This window comes from Varanus komodoensis, unplaced genomic scaffold (genome assembly GCF_004798865.1).
Source record: "Varanus komodoensis strain SLA01 unplaced genomic scaffold, ASM479886v1 scaffold8, whole genome shotgun sequence".
NCBI classification, from domain to species: Eukaryota; Metazoa; Chordata; class Lepidosauria; order Squamata; family Varanidae; genus Varanus; species Varanus komodoensis.
Window position 1 is genome coordinate 3,822,479 of NW_025336481.1, and position 21,991 is coordinate 3,844,469.

Consider the following 21,991-nt stretch of genomic DNA (forward strand, 5'->3'; position numbering starts at 1 on the left):
GAAATTGTGGGGTTGGAACTGGGATCGCTTTGCTTTTAGCAACAGGGGGAATAAACCTGACGTGTGCCACCAAACGCACCTTCTAACGGCTTGGGTCCTGGCTACCTGAACGAGCGCTTACGTCCGTATATGCCCGACCACCCTTTGAGATCTGCGGGAGAGTCCCTTCTCCGGGAACCCTCCAGGAAAGAAATTAGGAGAGTAAGTACTCGGAGGAGGGCTTTCTCTGCGGTGGCACCCAACCTATGGAATTCACTCCCCAAAGAGGTCCGCCTGGCAGCGTCGTTACTGGTTTTTCGGCGTCAGGTAAAGACCTTTTTATTTAAACATCATTTTAATTGTTAAAATTTATGATCTGGCCAGGGCAACTTCTTCTTCCTTCTCTTTTCTCCTCCTATATTATTTATTTACTTATTTTATACTGCTAATTTTAATTTTATATTATTATGTTCGTAACTCAGTGTATTTTTTGTATTTTTGTATTTAATGGTAATTTATTATGTTCTATTGTATTTCAATGTATTTTATTGTGTTGTAAGCCGCCCCGAGGCTTCGGCAAGGGGCGGCATAGAAATGTTATAATAATAATAAAAAATTATAATAATAATAATAATAAATGTGCATTTTGATGCACATGTCAATGTTTAATCCCACCACAGCCTTGTGCAAAAGTATCTCCCTCTGGCAGTTCATGTCTTCCTTGACTGGACAATTTAAAACAATCTACGGAGAATAAGACACAAGGCAAATTTGCAATCAGCAACAACACTAGCAGAAATATAACAAACTGCTCTGGAAACTGAATCTGCTGGCTAAGCACAACACCTTTAGTTCTAAGAAGCACGTGTATTTTGTTAAAATCCATTCCATCTCTGTTTCGTGGATTGTCAGGTGTCTTTTGCTCCAGTGTTGATGGAATCGAGTTTGGTGTTTTTCCCCCTTTTTAAGGGACACACAAAAACTTCTTTTCTCTTTTCAAATACACATTTGAGCCAGTACCCTTTTTTAGCAGTGGAATTTGCATGAATAAGGACTTGTGCAAATATTCCCCCATTAACTAAACAAACTGGTCTGCAAGTCCATGGAATCCATGTGGCTGGAAAGCCTGGTCTGCCCTGGAATCAACAGATCAGAAACGTCAACATCCAAATCTCTCTGGCATCCCTATTTAGCGATTCTTGCAATGAGGCAACTGAACTGCGATATAAATATGAACCATCCATATGAGAAGTGTGTTTGGGGGGAACCAAGGACTTCTCCCACAAAAGACATTGCGACAACCTTTTAGATCAAAACACATGGGAAGTCATCAAATGTAGGAAGCAGCCGTTGTCAGCCGCCTAGGGATGCCGTGGCCCTAATAGGCAGCGTATCGTTTTAAAATTAAATTAAATTAAAAAGAGTTACAGAAATGTGGACTAGCAGCAGCACAGGGGCAGGTATTTCCCCATCTTGCCTCCGAGGTCCTCCGATCTCCCCATCACTTATTCCCAGGGCTTTCCCCAAGCCAGCTCTCTCCAGACACGGTGGCCAGCAACTCCTGGTACCCACGGCCAGCCTGGCCACTGTGGCAGCCTGTAGTCCAAGCAGTGCCAGGCTGGGGTGGGCTGCACTGCCTAATTCTTCTTCCTAGAGATGCCAGGCTAGAACCTGAGACCTTCGACGTGCTAAGCAGACAAGCTGCCACTGTGCTGTGCCCCCTCTCCCAGTCTTTCTGGGACTGGACACCAGCCCCACAGCCACCCCACAAATCCACGTTTCCAGCCTGGGCGCATGGCCTCTGTTTGCCATCCTTCCTCAGAAGCTCCACTGCCACAGCAAGGAGGGGCCCCTTGAATGCTGGAAAGTGTCTGCCGTCGTTCTGAGTAAAACTTGCCCCCCAAACAAACGTATTGTATGTGTGTCTATACTTAAAAGATGAAGTTGAAGCATTTTGCCTTCAAGCTTCCAGAATCTGCCCCACTTTCACGTTCACAAAAAAGAATACTTTCTGGGTCTTGGGTAGTGGTAATACTTAGCATTTATGCAGAATGTGTGCGGTGCTTGCTATCTTGCAACCTTCAGAACAACCCTGTAAGGTAGGCCAGTGGCAGTACCCCATATAGCAGAGAGGCCTCCACCCTACGAGGCCACCCAAAGAGATCACAGCAAAGGCAAGATCTGAACCTGGACCCCTCTTATCCACAGCTCCACCTCTCTGCTCTGCACTACCACGCCCCCAGCCCGGAGAAGCACACAGGTGAGCTTGGAGAGAAGTCTATAAGGTGAGTATCCAGGCATTTGCAAACTGCACAGGTGTCCGTCTTCCAGGGCCTCTCAGGAGAAAGTCACTGTCCACGGTCTTCTCACAGCCTGCGGTTTTGTCAAGGGAACAGTTTGGCGCCGCGATCGGAGCCCCCAAGGCCGAGTTTCAGCAGTCCGGGCGGTGCTGGCTGGTTGGCAGGACAAGAGTTCTCGGCCAGAGCACAACAGCTGGTCTCTACATGGACAGTGAGGAGTTAAAGGGGGGGGGGAGAAAGTGAGCGTGCCTCTCGGCCCCCTGGAGCCAGTCTGGAATCTATCCCTCTCCAGTTCCCAAGCATGCGGCCGAGGGGTGTCCAAACCTGTGGTCCACACAATCCAGCGGCGATGCAGGTCACAGTGATGCGCCAGCCTGCGGCAGGAGAAGCGGTTGCGCTAGGAGGAGCTTCCAAAGGAGGCTGGAGGGGGGGAGGAGGGGGGGGAAGAGGGGAGAAGCAGAGAGGGAATGAGCGTCGAAGGCACCAAGTGCGTGTGGCAGCGGGTGGATGCAGGAATTCAGTGCAAGGTCAAAGGGACCAGGACGTGGGCAAGATCGGCGGTTATTCCCCAGCGGTTATTCCCCAGCGCTTGTGGAAGGGAAGTCCCTGGTCTGGCCCACCCTCAGGATGAGATGGAGGGATTTTGCCCAGGGCAAGGAACCTCCCCATGGCCCTTGGGGGATTTTCAGAAGGGGATGTGGGTGGCTGCGATCTTGCGCAAGGCCTGGGGCGCTGGGGGGAGAGGACGGAGACGGCTGCTCCCACAGCAGACAGAAGCCACAGTGGAGCAGAAAAGAAATTGGAGGAGGGAGCAATTGGGGCTGGATTGAAAACTAGGGAAGAGCTGGCAAAACGGGGAGAGAAGAGCTTGGAAAGATGGGGAAAACGGAGACGAGAGCAGGATGGTGGGGAAAAGAGGGGGGATGGGAATCATGGGGCAGGAAGAGAGGAAAGGGGCAAAGAGGAGAGACCGAATTGCGGGGGGGGGGGGGGAAGGGGGAATGGGGAAGATGAGTGGGGGGTAAGCGGGTCGATGGGTTAAAGAAGGCAGAGTGCAGTGGTGGGATCTCTCTTCCGCTTCTCCACTTCAGGCACCGACATCACTTGCTGGGTGCCAGGCACCCAAAATCCAACTCCCCACCCCCACCCCCACCCCCACGATCCTATGCTAAAAATTAGCCAGAAGCCGAAATCTCAAAACCTCCTCCTGCAAACCCCTACAGCAAGAGCAACAGCAGGCCTACCTCCTTTTCTCCCTTTCTGGTCAGAATCCTCTGCCACTCATAGAGGTAAGGCAGGCAGAAGCTCAACAGGCCAAAGGGCCAGCGACCCCCTCTGGGCACCTGCCTGTCCCTGCCCCCTCGCGTCTGCACCTTTGGCGGAAGGTCTGAACAGGGGGGCCTCTGTGCCCACAGCAGTGCCACGTCTGGTGTGACTGGGCCCCCTGGTCACATGACAGGTCCAGCTCACACAAGCATCCCCATTCAGACCTTCCCCTAAATGCACAGATGCGGCACTGCTCCCACCTCAGTGATTCCAGGGATTCTGTGAACAGCTCCTAAGGCCCACTGGGAAAAGCTTGATCTGTTGAATTTCTGCCAGGAAAAGCAGCACCTGTTGAATTTCTGTCTGCCATGTACTTGTTGAAGGAACAGGAGCCCTAACCTAACCAGAAGGTCACAGGGTCCACGGGGCCTGGCAGTCCACGCCTCCCCTGCTCATGGACAGAGCCCTGCAAGGTCGCCATAGCCTTCAGCACACAGGCAAAGATCTGGGATGACTCCCGGGACCAGTCCTGGCTGCCACCCTACCTTGGCTGAGGAGCTGCAGGTTGTGGACCTCCTCCCGCACCTGCAGCTGCAGCACCTGCTGAAGGACTTCCTGGCGCTGAGACTCGTGGGTAATCCCCATGCGCTGCAGCTTCTCCGCATTCAGCCGCAGCAGCGCCCGACCTGCAAGTGGGGATGTGGCCATTAGGTTACGGTTCTGGCGCAGCTTTCTGGCCACTTCTCCATATGGAGGGTCGAAAAAAATGTTTTCCAGGGGAGGTGGGAAAGTATTCCTTAATGGGCGCCCCCCTCCCCCCCCCCCAGGCAGGCTGGCCATCTCACCTGTCATTTGGGAGGACAAGGCGTCAGAGAACCTGTGGGCACTTCTTCCAACTCCACCATCCAAAGGGCCAAGCCTGACGATCCGTGACTGGTGCCATTACGGCACATGAGCGCGACCATGTAAGCTGAGCCCACAACCCGGGAGAAGGGGTTGGACTCCGTCCCCCGACCCATGTGGTCTTGAAGCAGATCCCCCCACCCCTCCCTGAGCACACTGCACAACCAAAACCCCCCACAGATACCGAAAACTCAGCTGCACGCTTGATGTGTCCTGTAGTTTGGCTCAGGGCCTCAGGAGAAGCAAGTCTCTGTGTGGGAAGGATGCCCGAAATGCGGAGCCCTGCAAAATTGCCCACTGCACCGGGTCAAGAGAGGGAGCAGCACCCAGGCCAAGTTCTATGGCTTTACCAACAGCTCAGATATCAGCAGAGGATGCTCCTCACACCCCACCCTGACCTACTGCAGGGGAGCAAGCACATCTGTAGACGCAGCTGCAGAGACGAAGGGGATCTGCCACCCTCAATTTGCAGAAGGGGCTCCGGGGCCAACTGCCCAGATGAGTTCATGACGGGGATTTGATTCGAACCGGGCACCTCTGGCTCAATTTTGTAGCTTGGCTTTCCCCACCCTGGAGCGCTCAGGATGGGCTTAACTGCAACTCCCATCAGTCACAGCCAATATGGCCAGGGATTCTGGGAGCTACAGTCCCACCCCTGCTGCACCAGCTCTATTTATCAAGCAACCCTGGACCACCAGCACCTGCCCTGGCAGTTCCACGTGGTTCTCAGCCGCTGCTGGGCCTCAGCTGTGACGGACAGGTGGAAACTCCCCTCCGCCAGGTCTCCCCCCGGGCAGCAATCCAAGAGCTGGCTCCTTTCGCCACTGCGCTGCCCCTCGAACTCAGCACTGCCCCAGAAACTGGGTCACTTGGAGGAGGCCCCCTTCCTCTGGCGGGAGTTTCCCGATTCTGCCCCCCACCTCTCAGGCAAGACTTGACTGCCCCTCTGCACGCGTGTCAGCGGAGCAAGGGAAAAAAGCGCATCCCCAGTGGGAAGCAATCTTTTCCCATTGCCCGTCTCTCCCCACCATCGGGGCGATGAGAAGACCATTTTATAACCTGCTCCATCCCGTGCGGAGACAATTACGGCTGCGCCCTTTCTTTTCAGCAGGCGGCCTTGAGCGAGCTCTTCCATTAGGGCTCTGCCGTTCCCTTCGGGGCACAGAAGGGATTGTGAATTAAGACAACAACCCCAGATCCCTTTCGCATCTCTGTCTGCCTCTCTGCCTTCCAAATCAGGACACAGACAAGTTACCCTCCCCTGAACAAAACGTGTGTGTGTGTGTGTGTGTGTGTGTGTGTGTGTGTGTGTGTGTGTTGCCCTGAAGGGGGTGAGGGGAACCCATGTGCAGGAGTCTTAAGTGTTCACCTCTTTCTCCCCCCGTCCGAGGCCCACCCTGCAGCGGCTACGCCAGTCACGGGCTACACTCTCCCTTCGCATTCCCGAGACTTGTAAAATATTAATCCGGCAACTTCGCTCGCTGCCCTGAATCCACTATTTTAAGACAGCCAGGCAACTCCAAGAGGCTGTGCCGGCACCGACACAGAGCGGATGTGTGAAGTCGCTGGTTAACAAAAGATGGCAAGATGCATGCGGCGAGAGGAGGAAAAGAGAAGATCGGCCTATTTCGGGCACGTCGTTTTGCGGGGGTTCATGCATATGCCTGCTTTAACCTCTTTCCGCTTTAATCAGCAATATATATCTGTATGCAAATGCATACATAAGTAATTCAGTAGTTCTGTTGGAATAAACTGGCTGGCAAAATGCTCGCGTGTAAATGTGTTTCTCTAAATGTGCACGTCATGCATTTTGGGCTGCTTATTGAGCTGAGAAAGGCACTGCCAGACCCAGAGAACTGCAGAACCTGCAAGATGATTATTTCCCACGGATCGGGTCTGAGCACATTCGGAGCCACCCAAACCGCCTTCCTCGAGCATCCCTCGTGGTGGCGTCACATCTCCAGCAAGAAGAGCAAGCAAGCATCCGGCCCGACTTGCGAAAGGCCCTGCACGGCCCACTGCTCACCCTGTACCGCTGTTTGTGAAAGCACACCTGGCTCGAATTTCTAAGGGCCGAGGGAGGAAGGAGGAAGCGGTGGAGCAGGGCCGGATCTGAGTTCACCCTGGTTCTTTTGATGTCAGAACAAGACTCACACCTCCCTTCATGCGGGAATGCAACACACACAAAATGTGGCTTCTGCTCTCAGGCCTAGCTTGGCCTCCTGCACTGTGAATGAATGAGGGCGGCTTCTCAGTGGCTGGGAGAAGAAACGGGTTGATCCAGGAGCAACGCTGATGCTTGGAAAGGACCCACTCTCCCCGGGAGCACTGGGAGAAAGACGTACTCTGCCTTAGCCGTCTCTCACCTGGAGTCCTCCAGATGTGCCGGCTAAAAGGCCAACACATGCCCAGCCAAATGGCCTCTGTGACAGCTGGGGATGAGGGGACTGATGGCCCTGGGGTGGGCAGGGCTGTTGTGCCCCTTCGTGCTCCCTCTGAGAGCGAGTGAGGTGCCGACCAGGACCGGGAGGACCCCGGACAGGCCCGGACCCACAAAGCTCATTGTGTCATTTCCTGGCAGTCATTACCTCCAAGACCAGCCTACCTCACAGGGCTCTTGTGAGGATCAATGGGGGTGGTGGGAGAATCCTATAAAAGAGCCAGTGTGGTGTACAGAGTGGGGCTCAGGCGATCCGGGATCGAGTCCCCGCTCAGCCATGGAGCCAACTAGGTGACTTTGGGCCAGTCACAGACCCTCAGCCGACCTTCCTCACAGGGTTGTTGTTGTGAGGATAAGACTGAGAGGAGGAAGAGAATTATGCAAGCTGCCATGAGTTTGTTGGAAGGAAAAAGGGTGGGATATGCATATAATGAATGCTACCCTGAGCAACCTGAATTAAAACAAAAATGCAAGTAATTAATCAATTATAAATAAATTAAAATATTTCCCCTCTCCCCTTCCCATTTCTTTTTGTATCATGGGTTTTTTTTTTCCAGATTGTAAGCCTGTGAACAGGGATTGGTTGCTTGATTGATTATATGTAAGCTGCCCTGAGAGACACCTTTGCTGAGGAAAAGGCACAAAAATGCTTTAGACAGACAGACAGACAGACAGAGACTGTTGTGGGCAATGCCACTCCCCCTCCAGGGCTATTCTGAAACTCCAGGTGTGGGGAAGGCATGGGGGCTCAACCAGCCCTCCGGGGTCCTCCTGAATGGCCACGCCCCTTTCCCAGGCTCCACCCCCGGTCAGCCCACGGCTGGATTTGGCCCTTGCACGGAAAGAGGGCTCAGCAGAGCTCAGTGGCTGTCGGCGGAGGGGCCCCTCCTTGGCATACCTGTGATGGCGTGATGCGAGAAGGCCTCCACGTAGATGAGATAATTGTGTGGGCAGTGCTTCTTGAGCCACCTGCACACATCCTGCTGGGTCCACAGCACCACCGGCTTGGTAAGGCTGCCTAGAGTTGGGCTGGTGTGGTAGATGCCGTAATGGTCGTAGGTCCGGCCCTAGAGAGGTTGGCAACACAGGAAAGGAGAGCGGAGGCATCCGTGAGCGTCCTGGGAAGAATCCAGCCGGTGTCGTGTGCGCGCACTTTGCCAGTTTGCCCATGCGTGTGCACAATCGGCAGTCCGTGTCGGTGGGAACGCAAGCTCAGTTCAGGAGGAAGAGATTCTCACAGAATCTCAGGAAATTCCAGCAGCAGGGCAAGGCCAGGAAATGTCTGGAGAGGCACGGGATGAGGGGCGGGCAAGAGCCCCTTTCCGGAATGGGGTGGAGCCCGAGGGTGGGCCCGATCCGTAGCAGGGGAGTGGGGACAGGGAGCTCAGCAGCCTGCCTGACATAAGAGGTGACATCCGCTGCCAGGCAAGAACACCAGCGGGAGGTTCAACTGGGAGAGAAACGGGAAGAGCAAATGTGGGCAAGGTTCCACAGCGCTCCTGCAAGAGCCAAATGCCAAAAGGCGTTACTCACAACCTTCAGAGACAGCAAAAGCAAACCTGTTAATTTATAGTTTTAGAAAGCTCTGAGTCCTAACTGACCATTTGATTTGCATGAGTGCGGACTCCTGAATGCCCATTTAGGCAGGGAAAAAACCCCCTCAGCTCCCAGCATGCAGGACTTTTCTCTGTCTAAACACGCACATGGTTGCACTCCAGAATATATTTTTCCTGGGGGTGATCCTTGATCAAGCAGATCACCACAACAAAAAGACTTCTCCAAGGGATCTGAAAACAATGCACAAGGGAAGGCAAACTGCGGGTGAGGAGGTTCAGCTCACAAGGCCGGCTCAACATGCCAGCGGTAGTTGAAATGGGCAACTTGCGTGGCTCCAAACTGCATTTCAGAGAAGCTCTTTGGGCCACATGACATTGGTGGGTGGGGCCAAGACAAAAGGGGGCGGGGCCCAGACAAAAGGGGCAGGGCCCAAATGCCAGCCTATTGTAGTTGGAAGCTCTTCCTGCCAGGAGCTAAGTGGTAGGAGAAGCTTTTCAACCTTCCAGATACTACTCAGAAGCTGGGGGACCAAGTGGTTGGTGGTTTGGGAAAATGAATATGGTTGGAGGTTCTGCATTCCTGCTTGAAGAGGACTACAAAACCCAGCTGGAACCTGGAAGAGAAACCCGAGCGCACATTCAGAGAGGCAACTGACGCTATTTCTCCCAAACTGGCTCCTTTTCTCTTAGGTGTCTCCCAGAAGAATAAGAGGCAAAGCATCTACCCTCCCCAGCTGACCTGCCGGCAGATCTTTCCCTAGCAATACAGCATAGATTAGAGGAAGGGATCCATCAATGTCCCCAGAAGGGACTGGACTCCAACTCCCATCAGCCCAGACAGCATGGCCAATGGCCAAGGACGAGGGCGTTGTGGTCCAACGTGATCGGGTGGGCGAGTGAGTCACCAGACAGAATAGACGGCTTTAACGGCTTCAATGGGGCACTGGGCAAATTCATGGAGGAGAAGGCAACCACTCGGCTGGGGCCTCCAGGCTGCTTCTAGGAGCCGTGACAGTATGTTGATAGACACCAGTTGCTGGGGAACATGGGTGGGGGGATACTGTTGCATCCGTGTCCTGTCTGTGGGTTTCCACGGGTGACTGGCAGGCCACAGTTTGAACAGAATGCTGGACTAGTGGGACCCCTGGCCTGATCCAGTATCGAGGCTCTTCCATATTCTCGGACTTGTCCACTAGAAATGGCATTCCAGATCCTACTCTGAACCCAAGAATGAATCCAGGATGCTAAAAAATCGCCTTTTTCCATACAAGCCCCTTACACATTATGATTCTTTTTGTGGCCTCTACTATATGGGTGCGCTCTCGCTCTTGCGCTCTCTCTCTCTTGGATTGGCGTAGGGCTGAGATGGAGTTTGCATGTCCCCTTAGTTGGCCAAGAGGATCCTTTTCCATTGGGCTTTTGGGATTCTAGGAGAAAAAACTGGGGAGGAGGAGGCAGGCCACCAACACAAACGTAACGAAGGAGGGGAATCTCAAGTGGGTACAGGGAAAAGGCTGGTTGATTAGGCCCAAAGCTTCTGAACTTTGCATGGAAAGTTGGGTCCTGTTGTATTAACAGAGGCAGCACCCTGGTGAGCACAGCCGTCACACGGATTCCACTCGGCAGTGACCCTATTGTCCTACCGGCCAAGCTGGCCTGCCTTGCCCTTCCAGGAAAAGCTGCCCCACGAGGGTTGAAGGCAGCCCCTGTCCGACCAAGCCCGGAGGCAGCAAGCTCTGTCTTCCTAGCAGCCCCCCCCAGCCTTTCAGATCTCACTCCACTTTTTGTTATAACACAATTGGTGTCGCATCGCTGCTCCGGCTGAGCTGTCACTCGGCATCTCCTTCCACCTGGCGACAAAGTGGATGTGGCATCGCGGGGGACAGGTAGGTACAGTCGTTCCGGTTGTCTGCCGCTCTGCCGTTTAAGAATCCAATTACCAGTGATGCTCAAGGCGGCAGCGCATCACCCCTTCGCTGGGTTCCACTCCAAGGGTTTTTTCCTACTAGCTTCTCTTCAAGCACATCAGTCCTGGGTCAGGAAGACTCAGAGATGGGGATTCTCTCCTCGCATGTGCAAACCAGCAAAATGCGAGCGCTTCGCAGTTCTCCAAATGCCACCTCAAGGCTGATTCTGACCCAGGTTCATTTCAGTGGGGCCTCACAAGTCTGGACGCCTTTCCACCAAATGGACGCATCAACTGTGCAAATTCTTCTCCCATTGATTAAAGTGTGTCTGTGAGCATTCATTTCATGTCCTTTTTACAAATGCAGGAATTTGTTGAATGCTTTTTTGTTCTTTGAATTGTGTTGCATGTGTAAAAATGTATGGATTTCAACTGCAGCTGGCTTTTGAGTCTGCATTCTGGTTTGGGAGGTATAAGTTGGGTAAATTCTGGTCAAAAACAAACCAGAAGGAATTTGCCATCAATCCCTAGTTTTCCCATCTCAACCCCCTCAGTTCTAGGACACAAAAGTTCTAGGACTTCTCACAGCTCCAGGATATTGCGTGGCACGGAGTCATGTTCTGCTAATATTGCCGTTTAAAAGCCCGGGTTGTCTCAGAAAAATGCTGCACCCTGCACAACAGATCTTGTCTGGAGCATTCAGAATTCAGTTTTGCAGGAGATCTCTGCTAACCACAAACATCAGCTAATTTGGCAACAGTCGATGCTTGCAGGGAAACCGCTTCTGCTGAGAATGTTTGTCTACAAGTGCTCCATCTTGTTTTCTTGCTCTTACACTGAAGACAAGGGCAAAGGAGTGTGGACTGGCAGCCAGACCTGGCCTCCGAGGGTCCCAGCTTGGCCTGGGGGGGTCCCCAGAAGGCCACGCCTTTTCCTTGGCCCCCCACTTCCTCCTAAGCACTAAACTGTGGGAGGTTTCCCAGCTTTCCTTCTAAGTGGGCAGACTGCCTCTCTGGAACGTTAGCTGCTGGCAGCTAAGAGCAATCTGGGTTTCGCCCCGTTGCCTTGCTCTCCATTCACCCCGAGAATGTGGCCCCAGAGAGCACCTCCGGAACGGAATTCTGCATCCCTGCTTTTAAACACTGGGAATGTTGCACTTGTGGCTGCCATCTTTTTTGGGGACTTCATTTTTCAAGAACTGCTTGGAAACAGGGGAGGAGACAAGCTAGATAAATACGGCCTGAATTTGCACTGGTTGGACATTTAGGGTTTCCGGGGTGCATAACGCGTCTCGCTGTCCTGATCAGCCCTGCAGACGTTTACACTCCAAGTGGTCAGGGCTGGTTTAATCCTCTGGACAGGAAGAAAAGAGGCAGCTGGTTAATACCAGGCTGTGCTTTGGAGGCATCCAGCAACGCGGTTCCAGAAATCTGGAGCCCAGCCCTTAGGGTTGCCTTCTGAGTGGCAGCCAGCACAAAGACCAAGCTGGGGCTGGAGCCTCATTCTGCCCCCCTTTCCATCAATAAACTGCCCAGCAGGGGCAACTACGCCCCCCCCGGTGGAACTATTGTGATAATAACTGCATCATACAGGGGGGGTCAGTTGAGGTCCGCCTTTAACCCCAGTATGTCACTTGGGGCCCGGTGCACGTGCTTATTTTTCAGCTGCCCACTGTCCTCCTTGTCTCTCCGTCTCTTGCAGGAAGGCCTTGTGGCTCCATGAAGGAGTGAATAGTTCCCACACAGGCGTTCCAGGTTCACTCCAGCCAAAAGGTCCTGGTGATATCGGGAAGACCTCTGCTGAAGACACCAGACACCAGAGCAGTGCGGCCCTCCCTAGCCTGTTACCCTCGAGGCACTTGCACTTTCAGTCCCATCTGCCCCAGCCCAAATGGCCCAGGATGCTGGGGATGTGCTCTAAAAGGGCAGCAGAGCACAGGGCCTGAACTGGTTTGAGATGGCTCTCACTGCTCCTCTTTTGTCTGAACACACGAGGTCGCCTCTGGCCGTCTGCATCCTTCCGAGCCCAATTCGAGGTTGCAGGTTTTAACCTATCAAGCCCTACACAGTTTGGGGCCACGATACCTGATGGAATGCGTCCCCTGACCTTCTCCCACTTGGACACTACAGTCAGGTTTTGGAGCCTTCCTCCAACTGCCACCACCTCAGATGCTGGCGACAAAGAGAAGGGCCTCTTCAGTGGTGGCCTCTCAGTTGTGGAACAAGCTCCCCTCTGAGGCCTGCCTGGCACCATCTTTAACTATCTTTCGGGCACTAGGTAAAGACCATCCACTGCTGCAGGGCATTCAAGTTGTTTACTGGGGCCGGCTAGCTGTTAAACAGACCAATTATGGAAATTAATTAATAAATTAATAAGTAAGTCCAGCTGGATGGACAGCAGGTGGAGAGGGGAAGCTCGCTCGCTCTCTCTCTCTCTCTCTCTCTCTCTCTCTCTCTCTCACACACACACACACACACACACACACACACACCCATCTTGTGCAAGGACAGTCCTCGCCAGAGCACCGGGGAAGAGCCAGCCATGGCTGGACCACTGGTTTTCAGAGTCCTCTAATGGAGACAGGAAGCTGCAGTGAAGTGGAGCCTTGTGCACTGAGGCGGTTTCAGCAAGAATTCTGTCTGCTCTTGCGTTTGCTTTGCACCTGCAATTCTCACACGGGGTCCCCACACACTGGCAGTGGAGCAACAGGGACCAAGATGCCTCCAGCCATCTTTCTTGGCACCCCACAAGAAAGGTACATGCTCTGCCCCTCCCACTGTAATCCCCCCAAAATGCTCTTACTGCCAGCTGGGATTGCCACAGAGCTGAAAACTCTGGGTCCACAGGAGCTGCTCCAGGTATCGGGCTTTTGCACTAGCCCTTCGGGCAGGTTACTTGCCCTTTGCCATGGCAGCCCTTTTCTGGGGGTGCTCGGGAGCTTCCCAAATTGCCAGCCAGGCCCACAGCCCCACACGGCCCCCAGCCCCTTCGGGTGTCTTCTTCTGAACCTGCAAAACCTCAGACCATCTCATGCTTTCCCTGAAGCGGCCGCTTTCCAGCACCTACGCCCTGAATCTTTTGGCCAGCCCTTTCTGCAATTTAAAAAGAAATCTTTTGGGGAGCAAACCCTTGTGAGCTGATTCTGGTTTGAGTGTCTTTCAGAAAGCCCAATGCTTAAAACAGAAACTAGCTGGAAACGTTAGGGCCCCAGTATCTTTCTTCCAAGACTGAATATGGAAATTTTTCCAGAAGCCTTGGTGCCCAAGAGTGACGGCATTTCCTCCCAAAAGAAGCTGAGCCCACAGTGGCCATTATCCAAATAACCCTCCTCACTCCACAGTAATAGGGACCCTGCACAACCAGCAATTTTCCCCAGACAGGAGTCAGCCATATATTACCCGTGGTACTTAATCTCAACCTCCCTCTCTCTCTCTCTCTCTCAAATTGGCAAACTGTCTGATTTCGCCTCTCTTCCTCTCTCTGCTTCCCAAACTGGCACACATTGCCTCCAATGCGAACCATAAATGGAACAGATGCAGCCGAGCACCTGGAGGCGATTTTTTAGCCTGCTAAAAGGGAAGCCCCCCCGCCATCTTTTCCTTCAAGACTGAAGGCAGCAAGTTCTCTCTTTCTGCCCCTCCCCTCGTAATGCTCCTCTCCGGCAGAAGGAGCCGAGTTCTGAAAAAGCTGCTGACATGTATAGCTCTACTTTAGAGCACGAAGGAAAAAGTAGCAGGTTGCACTGGGGTTTGACCCTGCCTCCTGGTCCTAAGTTTTACTTAGGACTTGTTTTTCATAAAATTCCTGGCTTTATCATGTTATTTCTGCTGCTTGCTTTGATCACTGTGTGCAGCTTGTTCTGTATTTTATGCTGACTGGATTTTATGCTGTCCTGGATGGAATCGTTTCTTTCTTGCTACGGTTTTATAGTTTATGCTGCTGGTTACTGTTTTTGTGAGCTATCCAGACATCCCTCGTGCTGCAGGGCGGCATGCAAATGTAATAAGCAGGCAGGCAGGCAGGCAGGCAGGCAGGCAGGCAGGCAGGCAGGCAGACTTCAGACCTCATGTGCCCTGTCTGCAGAGTAGCCCAGGGGTCTGCACGGTACCTGGGAGCCCTCCGTTCCGGGCTGCTGAAGCAGCTTCACAGTTCTGCCTCCGGCAGACCTCTGGCTTCTCCCATCGTGCCACGTCAGGCTGCTGCCCGAATTCCTCTGCAGGCGGTAGTTGAGGTTCTCGGCGGAGACGGTGTGCTCCAGCAGGTTCTGGCAGAAGCTGAAGTGGGCCGCTGCGGCTGTCGGCAGAGAAGGAGCACACTCAGCACCAACGGCAAGGAGAGCAGCGCCACCGACCACCTCCCCCCCGGAGGACTTTTGTTTCCCCACTGCCATTTTATGGAGAGTTAATAATCCTGTTGACCTTTGACCCCACCATGCGGTCCCCCTCCATTCACCCATGGTAGGGATGCAGACCTCAGGCATCCATCCAGGAGCCAAATCCGACCCCCTGAACTCCTCTTCCTCTGGTCTGCTCCACCAGTTCTTGGCTGCTTTCCTGATCTTCCATGCAGCCGTTGTGAAATATTGAAACAACCGCGCTAAAGCTCAGTTACTGGCAGGACCTGGCGTTCTGCCCCCCCCCCCTTTGGCTTCGCCCACCAGGCGCAAAAATGCTTCGGCACCCTGGAGGCGCAACGTTAAGGCATCCCCAGCTCACAGTGCCCTGACCTCTAATCCCTGCACTGGCTCTTAGGCAATATTTGCAATTTCACTTCAACTTCAGAGCATTTCACATAGAGTTCCTCAGTCCCTGAATTAATCCTGTAAGGTAGGCGCACATTATTATCAACATAGTCGTATTATTATTGCATTACATTTTATCCCACTTTTTTCCCTCTTGCAAGGAACTCTAGGTGACTTACATAGCTTCATTTTTCCCAACAACCCTGTGAGGTCGGTTGACCAGGGTACAAACAGCAGTCTTTTGTTGGAAGATAAATAATTGAGTCGAGATTTGACCCAGGGGCCCCGGGTGGCGTGGTTCTCCACTCACTCTCTCAGCTTTTGGCCTTCCCTGTAAGCAGCACAGAGACCCAAAATCTTCCAGTGATGGATCGTCCAGTTACTGCCAGATTAAATGACTCCAGTGACCTTAGCATGAGACTCCCCTTGAAAACGTCACCTGGGACAAAATCCCCGATTAGGCTGTTAATGGGTGCTCAGTTACTGGTCCACAGTGTGCCAACAGGACATCAGTTGTTCTGCCTCCCATTCATTCCCAGTCCCCTATGCAAGGTATCGGTTTTTGCCTTCAAAGCCCTAACTCTGGGCAGGGCAACACGCGCAGGCTCCACACAGAGGCATTTGTGCAGCCCTCACGTGATGCCCGCTCCACGGCCACCCCGCTGCCCGCACCACGGCCACCCCGCTGCCCGCACCACGGCCACCCCGCTCCTGTGGCTGCAGCCCCGCCAGACAGCAACTGGATGGACCAGAAAAAGTCCCATCCAACCCTTCCCCGTGCTGCCGGAAAAAGGTTGGATGGGGCACGTCATCTTTCCTGGAGCACTGCTGTGATCAGGGAGAAGTTAAAGCTCCGGCATCAACAAGGCTGTTTATCTGCTCCAGATTTTACAGTGAACTGGAAAGAAGATGTCCTTGGTGCTGAGCTGGGGGAATATGATTCAGCTCTGAGTAAAACCTGGAGGGGATGCTCAGTTCCACTGACCTTGGAACCAGCAACCTCCACCGGTGGGTAAGGAGCCCCTGGCCACCCACCCAATACCAAAGGCAACCTCAGTGCAAGGGAAGGGGCCACCCCTCCCCTAAAGGGTCTGGGGTCTGGGCAGCCAAAGGGCTCCCTTTTCCTCCAAGGCCCTGATCCGCTTTCCTTATCCCTTTGGAATTTGGAGTGGGTGGGCGTTTGCAGGCAGGGACTTTTGTTGGTAGCCCCCCGTTCTTGGAATTCTCTGTCTTGGAAGCCCCAGGAGATCACCTTTTAAGAAGGCAGGCCAAAAGGCGTTTGTTTAAGCTGTCCTTTATGCAGCTGTTCCTTCCCCTTCCCTCCTGCAGCAGCGGCTTTTCTGAGGGCTGTTACTTGGTTTTGGCACTGCTGCTCTTTGCCTGAAATAGTTTCATCATCACATGTTTTTCTAATGAGCTACCCTGAGTTGTTGCTGGAATGCAACATATAAAGTATACATTCATAAATAAAATATAACACAACAATCTGAAATAGGAATAAGCACACCCAGATCCTGTGCATTTTTATTTGCATTTTAGTGCATATTTATTTGAATTTTCACTAAATTTAGAGGGACCTATTTCTAACAGGGGACTGCAGGTGGCACAGTGGTTTAAACTGCTGTGCTGCTGGGCTGGTTGACTGAAAGGTCGCCGGTTCGAATCTGCACAACGGGGTGAGCTCCCGTTGCTCCGTCCCAGCTCCTGCCATCCTTGCAGTTCGAAAGCATGCAAATGCAAGTAGATAAAAAGGTGCCACTTCAGTGGGCAGGTAACAGCGTTCCGTGCACTTTGGTGTTTAGCCATGCCGGCCACATGGCCACGGAGACTGTCTGCGGACAAACGCTGGCTCCCTCGGCCAGGAAACGGAGATGAGCACCACCCCCTAGAGTCAGGCATGGCTGGACTTCACGTCAAGGGGAAACCTTTACCTTTACCTTTTATTCCGAACCGTGTTGCACGATAAGTCATCTCCTCGGCCAAGCTAGGATTGTTGTTGCTGTTGCAACAACAGCAACAGCCCCACGAATGAAAGTCCTCTAAAAAGTCCCATGCATGATAAGCTCCATTCAGTTCTTCCAAGGTCAAGGCTGTGACTTCCTGGATGGAGTCCATCCATCTCCTATTCGGTTTCCCTTTCCTCTTCTGCCTTCGACTTCTCCTAGCATGATTGTCCTCTCCTGGGAGTCTTGTCTTCTCATGATGTGTCCAAATTATGACAGCCTCAGTTTTGCCATTTTTGCTTCTAGGGAAAGTTCTGGCTGGATTTGATTCAGGACTTCCTTGTTTTTCTTTCCGTCGGCACATGTGGAATGTGCCGCAAGAGGCGCTGGTCTTGTTTCTCACTGGTTATGTTGGCACACCACCTATTCTGATGGCCTATTTGGAATTGTGATGCCATCAATAGCTTCCTGTCCATGACAGAGGTATGCATCAGGCAATCAAATGCTGAGGGAACCCGTTTTCGTTCAGGACCATCCAAAGCTTCTTGTGATCCACAGAGTCACAATCAACCATAGACCAATCATCTTCTGAAATTCTTTAGTGCGCTTGGGATACTTCTGTTGGTATCCTACCTACCCCAGTTGCTTTATTCTTTGCAAGCACTTTCACAAAGAAGCTTTCACTTGGCATGCTAATATTGTAGGTTCTTTTTCCTAGGATTCTGCTTTGAGGGAGTCAGTCATCTTTTCATATCTTCTGTGTAGTTCTTTGGTATATCCTTTCCGTCTTCTCTTGTATACTATGTTCCCTTGTCTGTCTTTTAGCATTTCCAATCCAAGTTTGAATTTTCTTTTGATTTCCTGGACCTTCTGGAAGAGGTCTCTTTTTCCCCTCTTCTATTTCTTCGCACTGTTCATTTTAATAGTTCTTTTTGTCTCTATGTTATAGTCATTGCAAAGATGCATTCAGCATTCTGCCAGCTTTTGCTTTTGTTTCTTGCCTGTCCTTTGCAACTGTGAGTGTTTCTTCTGTCATCCCTAGAGGCTTTTTCTTTCTTGTTGCTACAGGAATAATCTTTTGGCATTCTTCTCTAATAGAGAATCTAGTTTCAGCCCACAGTTCTTCTGGCTCCTGGTCAATTAAACTGAGCAATACAAATCTGTTCTTTATGTGGACTTTAAATTCTTCTGGGATTTCACTTTTGTATTTTGGCACTATATGTTTCTGTTTGTGATCCCTTTTAGCTTGACTCTGATTTTTGAAATTAAGAGCTGATGGTCACTACTGCAATCCTCTCCTGGCCTTGTTTTGGCAGCAAGAATGCAGGTTCTCCACTTTCTGCTTCCAATTATGCAATCTTGCTTTTGTATTAGCTGTCTGGTGATGCCCATGTATACAAGCATCTAAGCACTTGCTCGAAGTCTGCGTTTGTAATGAACAAGTTGCAGATTTCACAAAACTCTATGCGTCATTCTCCTGCTTTGTTTCTTGCACCTACGTAGGCCAAATTTTCCAACTTGATTCTGTTTTGCTTACTACCTTTGCATTTCAATCACCTAGAATTAGCGGCATGTCTTGTTTTGATGTGTTATCTATTTCCTCTTGAACACCTGTATAGAAGGTTTTGGTATTTTCTTCCTCAGCATCTGCTGTTGGAGTGTAGACTTGAACGATGGTTATTTTGATAGGTTTTCCACACATTCTGACCGGATTTTGCCTTATAGCCTCATACCGCCTGTGCCCCGTCTTGCCTTAGCATGAGGCCCACTGCATTTCTTCCGAGTTCGTCATTCCCAGAGGAAAACACTTTGCGTTTATCTGATTGAAAATGTCCCTCTTAGTTCACTTTAGTTTGCTCACAGCAAGTACCGTGATGGTCATTCCTTCCATTTCTTGCTTTACAATTTCCACTTTGCATTGTTTCTTGTGTCCCACTATGCTAACAATGCCTTATGTTCTTACACTTCTTATGCGCTGCCCAGAGAGGTCCGCCTGGCGCCGTCGTTATTTGTTTTTCGGCGCCAGGCTAAGACCGTTTTATTTAAAACTTATTTTAATTGTTAATTTATTCTGTATTTATAGGATTTTAAATTCTTAGCCGAGATGTTACCAGGCTTTTTAATCCTTATTGTATTTAGCATTATTTGTATGTTTTTAATTATGTTGTGAGCCACCCCGAGGCTTTGTTGCGATGGGGGCGGCATAGAAATGTTTTAAATAAATAAATACATACATACATACATACATACATACATACATAAATGTTCCATGTCCCAATTGTATGTGAGGTACAACATCAGACTTTCCTTTAATCTCTGCATGCCGGTCACTAGACTCCCTTTCAGCTTTGATCTGCTGCTCCGCTTTGTCCTTTGCCCTTCCAGCCTGGGAATCTCTTCTTCTGGCATTATTTTGTGTTTCACTTTCGATTGTTTCATCATAGGGTTTTTGAGGCAAGAAAATTCGGAAGTGGATGACTACAACCTTCCTCTGTGCAGCACTAACCAGAGTCAGGTTGACTCTGCTGTGTCTCTGTTGTTTTATGTGAAAGATCTTCCACCAGGATCACCTTCAATGACTGCTGCTCCCCTTATGGAAGTTTTCCCAGTTCCTCCACCATCCATGCGATCCAGTCTCTTTTCGATGTTGTGTCCATTATTCCTGAAGAGGGTGGATTCATGCTAATCTTAAGTCCAGTTCTGCAGCCAAGGTGGTCTCACAGAATCATAGAAGAGACTTGCAGAGTCGGAAGGGGCCATGAAGGCCATCGGGTCCAACCCCCTGCTGTTGCAGGACACCAAGTCACACCATCTCTTACCCAGACATACTAACTGACATCTCTTTCGAGTCTTTGCTTGGACAGACTACCAATCTGCCTCTAGCAACTGAAATGCAATTGAATTAATGCAATTAAACGTTACTTTATTGCAACGTTATGCAATTAAAAGCTTTATTGCCGGGGGAGGGGGCAACCAGGGCTGTTTGGAGATGTGGCCCAGCTGGGTGGTCGGGTGTACTATCAATTTGCTGAGATAACTGCCTCTCTGCTTACACAAAAATGCACACATGCAAAACAACAGCAAGAGGGCTGGCTATAAGAGCAATTCCATAATCCATCATAATGCATTTCCTAAGCCGACTCAAAAGTTTGCCCCCCTCAAAAAAACAAAAAAACCACGCAGGCTTTTGAGATCTCTTCATAAGGGAGGCTGTTGCAAAAGGCAAGCTGGAAGGTGGGTGGGGGAGGGGAGGGGAGGAAAAGTGCTACCCAAATTTTGGAACCTGGTTGTCTACCTGATCAGAACCTTAAAATGATAAAGGAGGAGTTGCAGACACTGAGATGGGTGTTGTGAGGCGATGTGGTGAATTCAGGGTCGTGTGCCCTCAGGGCCACTCAAGGCAGAGTAACACACCACTGCAGAACCTCCGCTATGGCTGACTCAGAAGCATCTTATCCTGGACAAATCGGGCAGGTTCTTTGGTGGAAAACTGAAGCAGATATCCATGAGTCTATCTTTACAGCATCAAAGAAGTCTAGGGCAGGTGGTAGGTAGAGAGGGACCAACGGGCTCTTTAACGGACAATATCGGCTCGGCGGTTCCGGACTGAATCTGTACTCCACTTCGTGCGTGTGGCAAATTCATCCTAAATGCGAAACAAGGCACTTTTGAAACAAAAAAGGCCTTACAGTTCTAATCCCATTTAGCCACTCAAGAGTGTGAGGTCACCATTTCAGAATTCTTATCATAACTCATCCCTTCTAACATAAAGCCCAACTAACTCCCAAGCATGCCGACCACGAAAGTAGCATCCCAGGGCTGACTCTCTGCCAATCAGGTCATAAACACCTGGCCTTCGGAATTCTGCCCCTCACCTCGTGTCCCTCACCCTCTCTTCCCTTTTCGCAGCTACATATTGATGCGCTTGAAACATGGTGCTGGAGGAGAGCTTTGAGAATACCCTGGACTGACAGAAAGCTGAACAGGGGGGCCTTGATCAAAGCAAGCCAGATCTTTCCCCAGAAGCAAAACTGATGAAAAATTGAGGCTGTCATTCTTCAAGCATGTTACAAGAAGGCAGGACTCACAGGGGAAAGTCCAAGGCAGAAGAAGAGGAAGGCCAAACAGGAGGTGGATCGAGTCCATCAAGGAAACCGCAGCTCTGAGTGTACAAGAGCTGAGCAGGGCTGTCCAGGACATGAATTTTGAAGGCTCTCATTCACAGGGTCACTCTGGACAGGGGTTGCCTTGACGGCATGTGATGACGACAAACATTTTGGTCCAGGGATGCAGGCCTGGCTCCCTTGTGCTTGTGTTGTTAACCGTTGGGATGCCTCTTTCCCCAGACTGGAGCAGTTCATGCCTTTCTTTAAAATTAGCCCCTCGGTGCAGTAACCTACCTGCTTGGCATCACTTTACTAGGGTCTCTTGCAAGGGTCTCCTCATCTTCCACTACCTGCTCTTAAAAAAAAAAAAAGAGGCGATGCCAGAAATTCAACTTGAGTTTATCTGAATGCGAAGACTGGGGTCCACCAGGGACCAGTGGTCCCTCCCAAACAGATGTTTGCATGTAACGGAACGCCAGTGGCTGGGCTTGATTCATCTTTAATTATGGGCATCTTTCCTGGCTTGAGAACCCCGCAGCAACCGTGTGAGAGGCTGGGCTCGATCAGGCTGCGGCTCCCCCACTGCATGCCCATGGGAAACCCACAAGCAAGATGTGAGTGAGTGCAACAGCACCTCCTACCCACGTTCCCCAGCACCTGGTATACACAGGCAGATCGCCCCTGCTCCTGGAGGCAGCAGAGACCCATCCGGACTGGCAGCCATGGATAGCTTTCCCCTCCCTAAATTTCTGCCGTCCCCTTTTAAAGGTGAAGGTAAAGGTTTCCCCTTGACGTGAAGTCCAGCCGTGCCTGACTCTAGGGGGCGGTGCTCATCCCCGTTTCCTGGCCGA

The 21,991-nt window shown here is 51.4% G+C and overlaps 1 protein-coding gene across 2 annotated transcripts in view; it reads right to left on the reverse strand.

Moving 5' to 3' along the window:
* Positions 1 to 520: 520 nt before the first annotated feature.
* Positions 521 to 21,991, reverse strand: part of SAMD10 (sterile alpha motif domain containing 10) — a 44,861-nt gene continuing 23,390 nt past the window's right edge. The window contains exons 2-6 of one of the 2 annotated variants that reach the window (XR_006417126.1): positions 14,459 to 14,643; positions 7,787 to 7,955; positions 4,091 to 4,231; positions 2,604 to 2,699; positions 2,398 to 2,479 (exon numbers count right to left, since the gene is read on the reverse strand). Coding sequence is in view for 1 of the 2 variants with exons in the window: in XM_044455562.1 (XP_044311497.1) it covers positions 2,364 to 2,479; positions 4,091 to 4,231; positions 7,787 to 7,955; positions 14,459 to 14,643 (611 nt within the window). In the remaining variant the exon portion in view is untranslated. Of the gene's footprint in view, positions 2,480 to 2,603; positions 2,700 to 4,090; positions 4,232 to 7,786; positions 7,956 to 14,458; positions 14,644 to 21,991 lie in introns of both variants that reach the window. The other variant, XM_044455562.1, reaches the window with a different exon arrangement.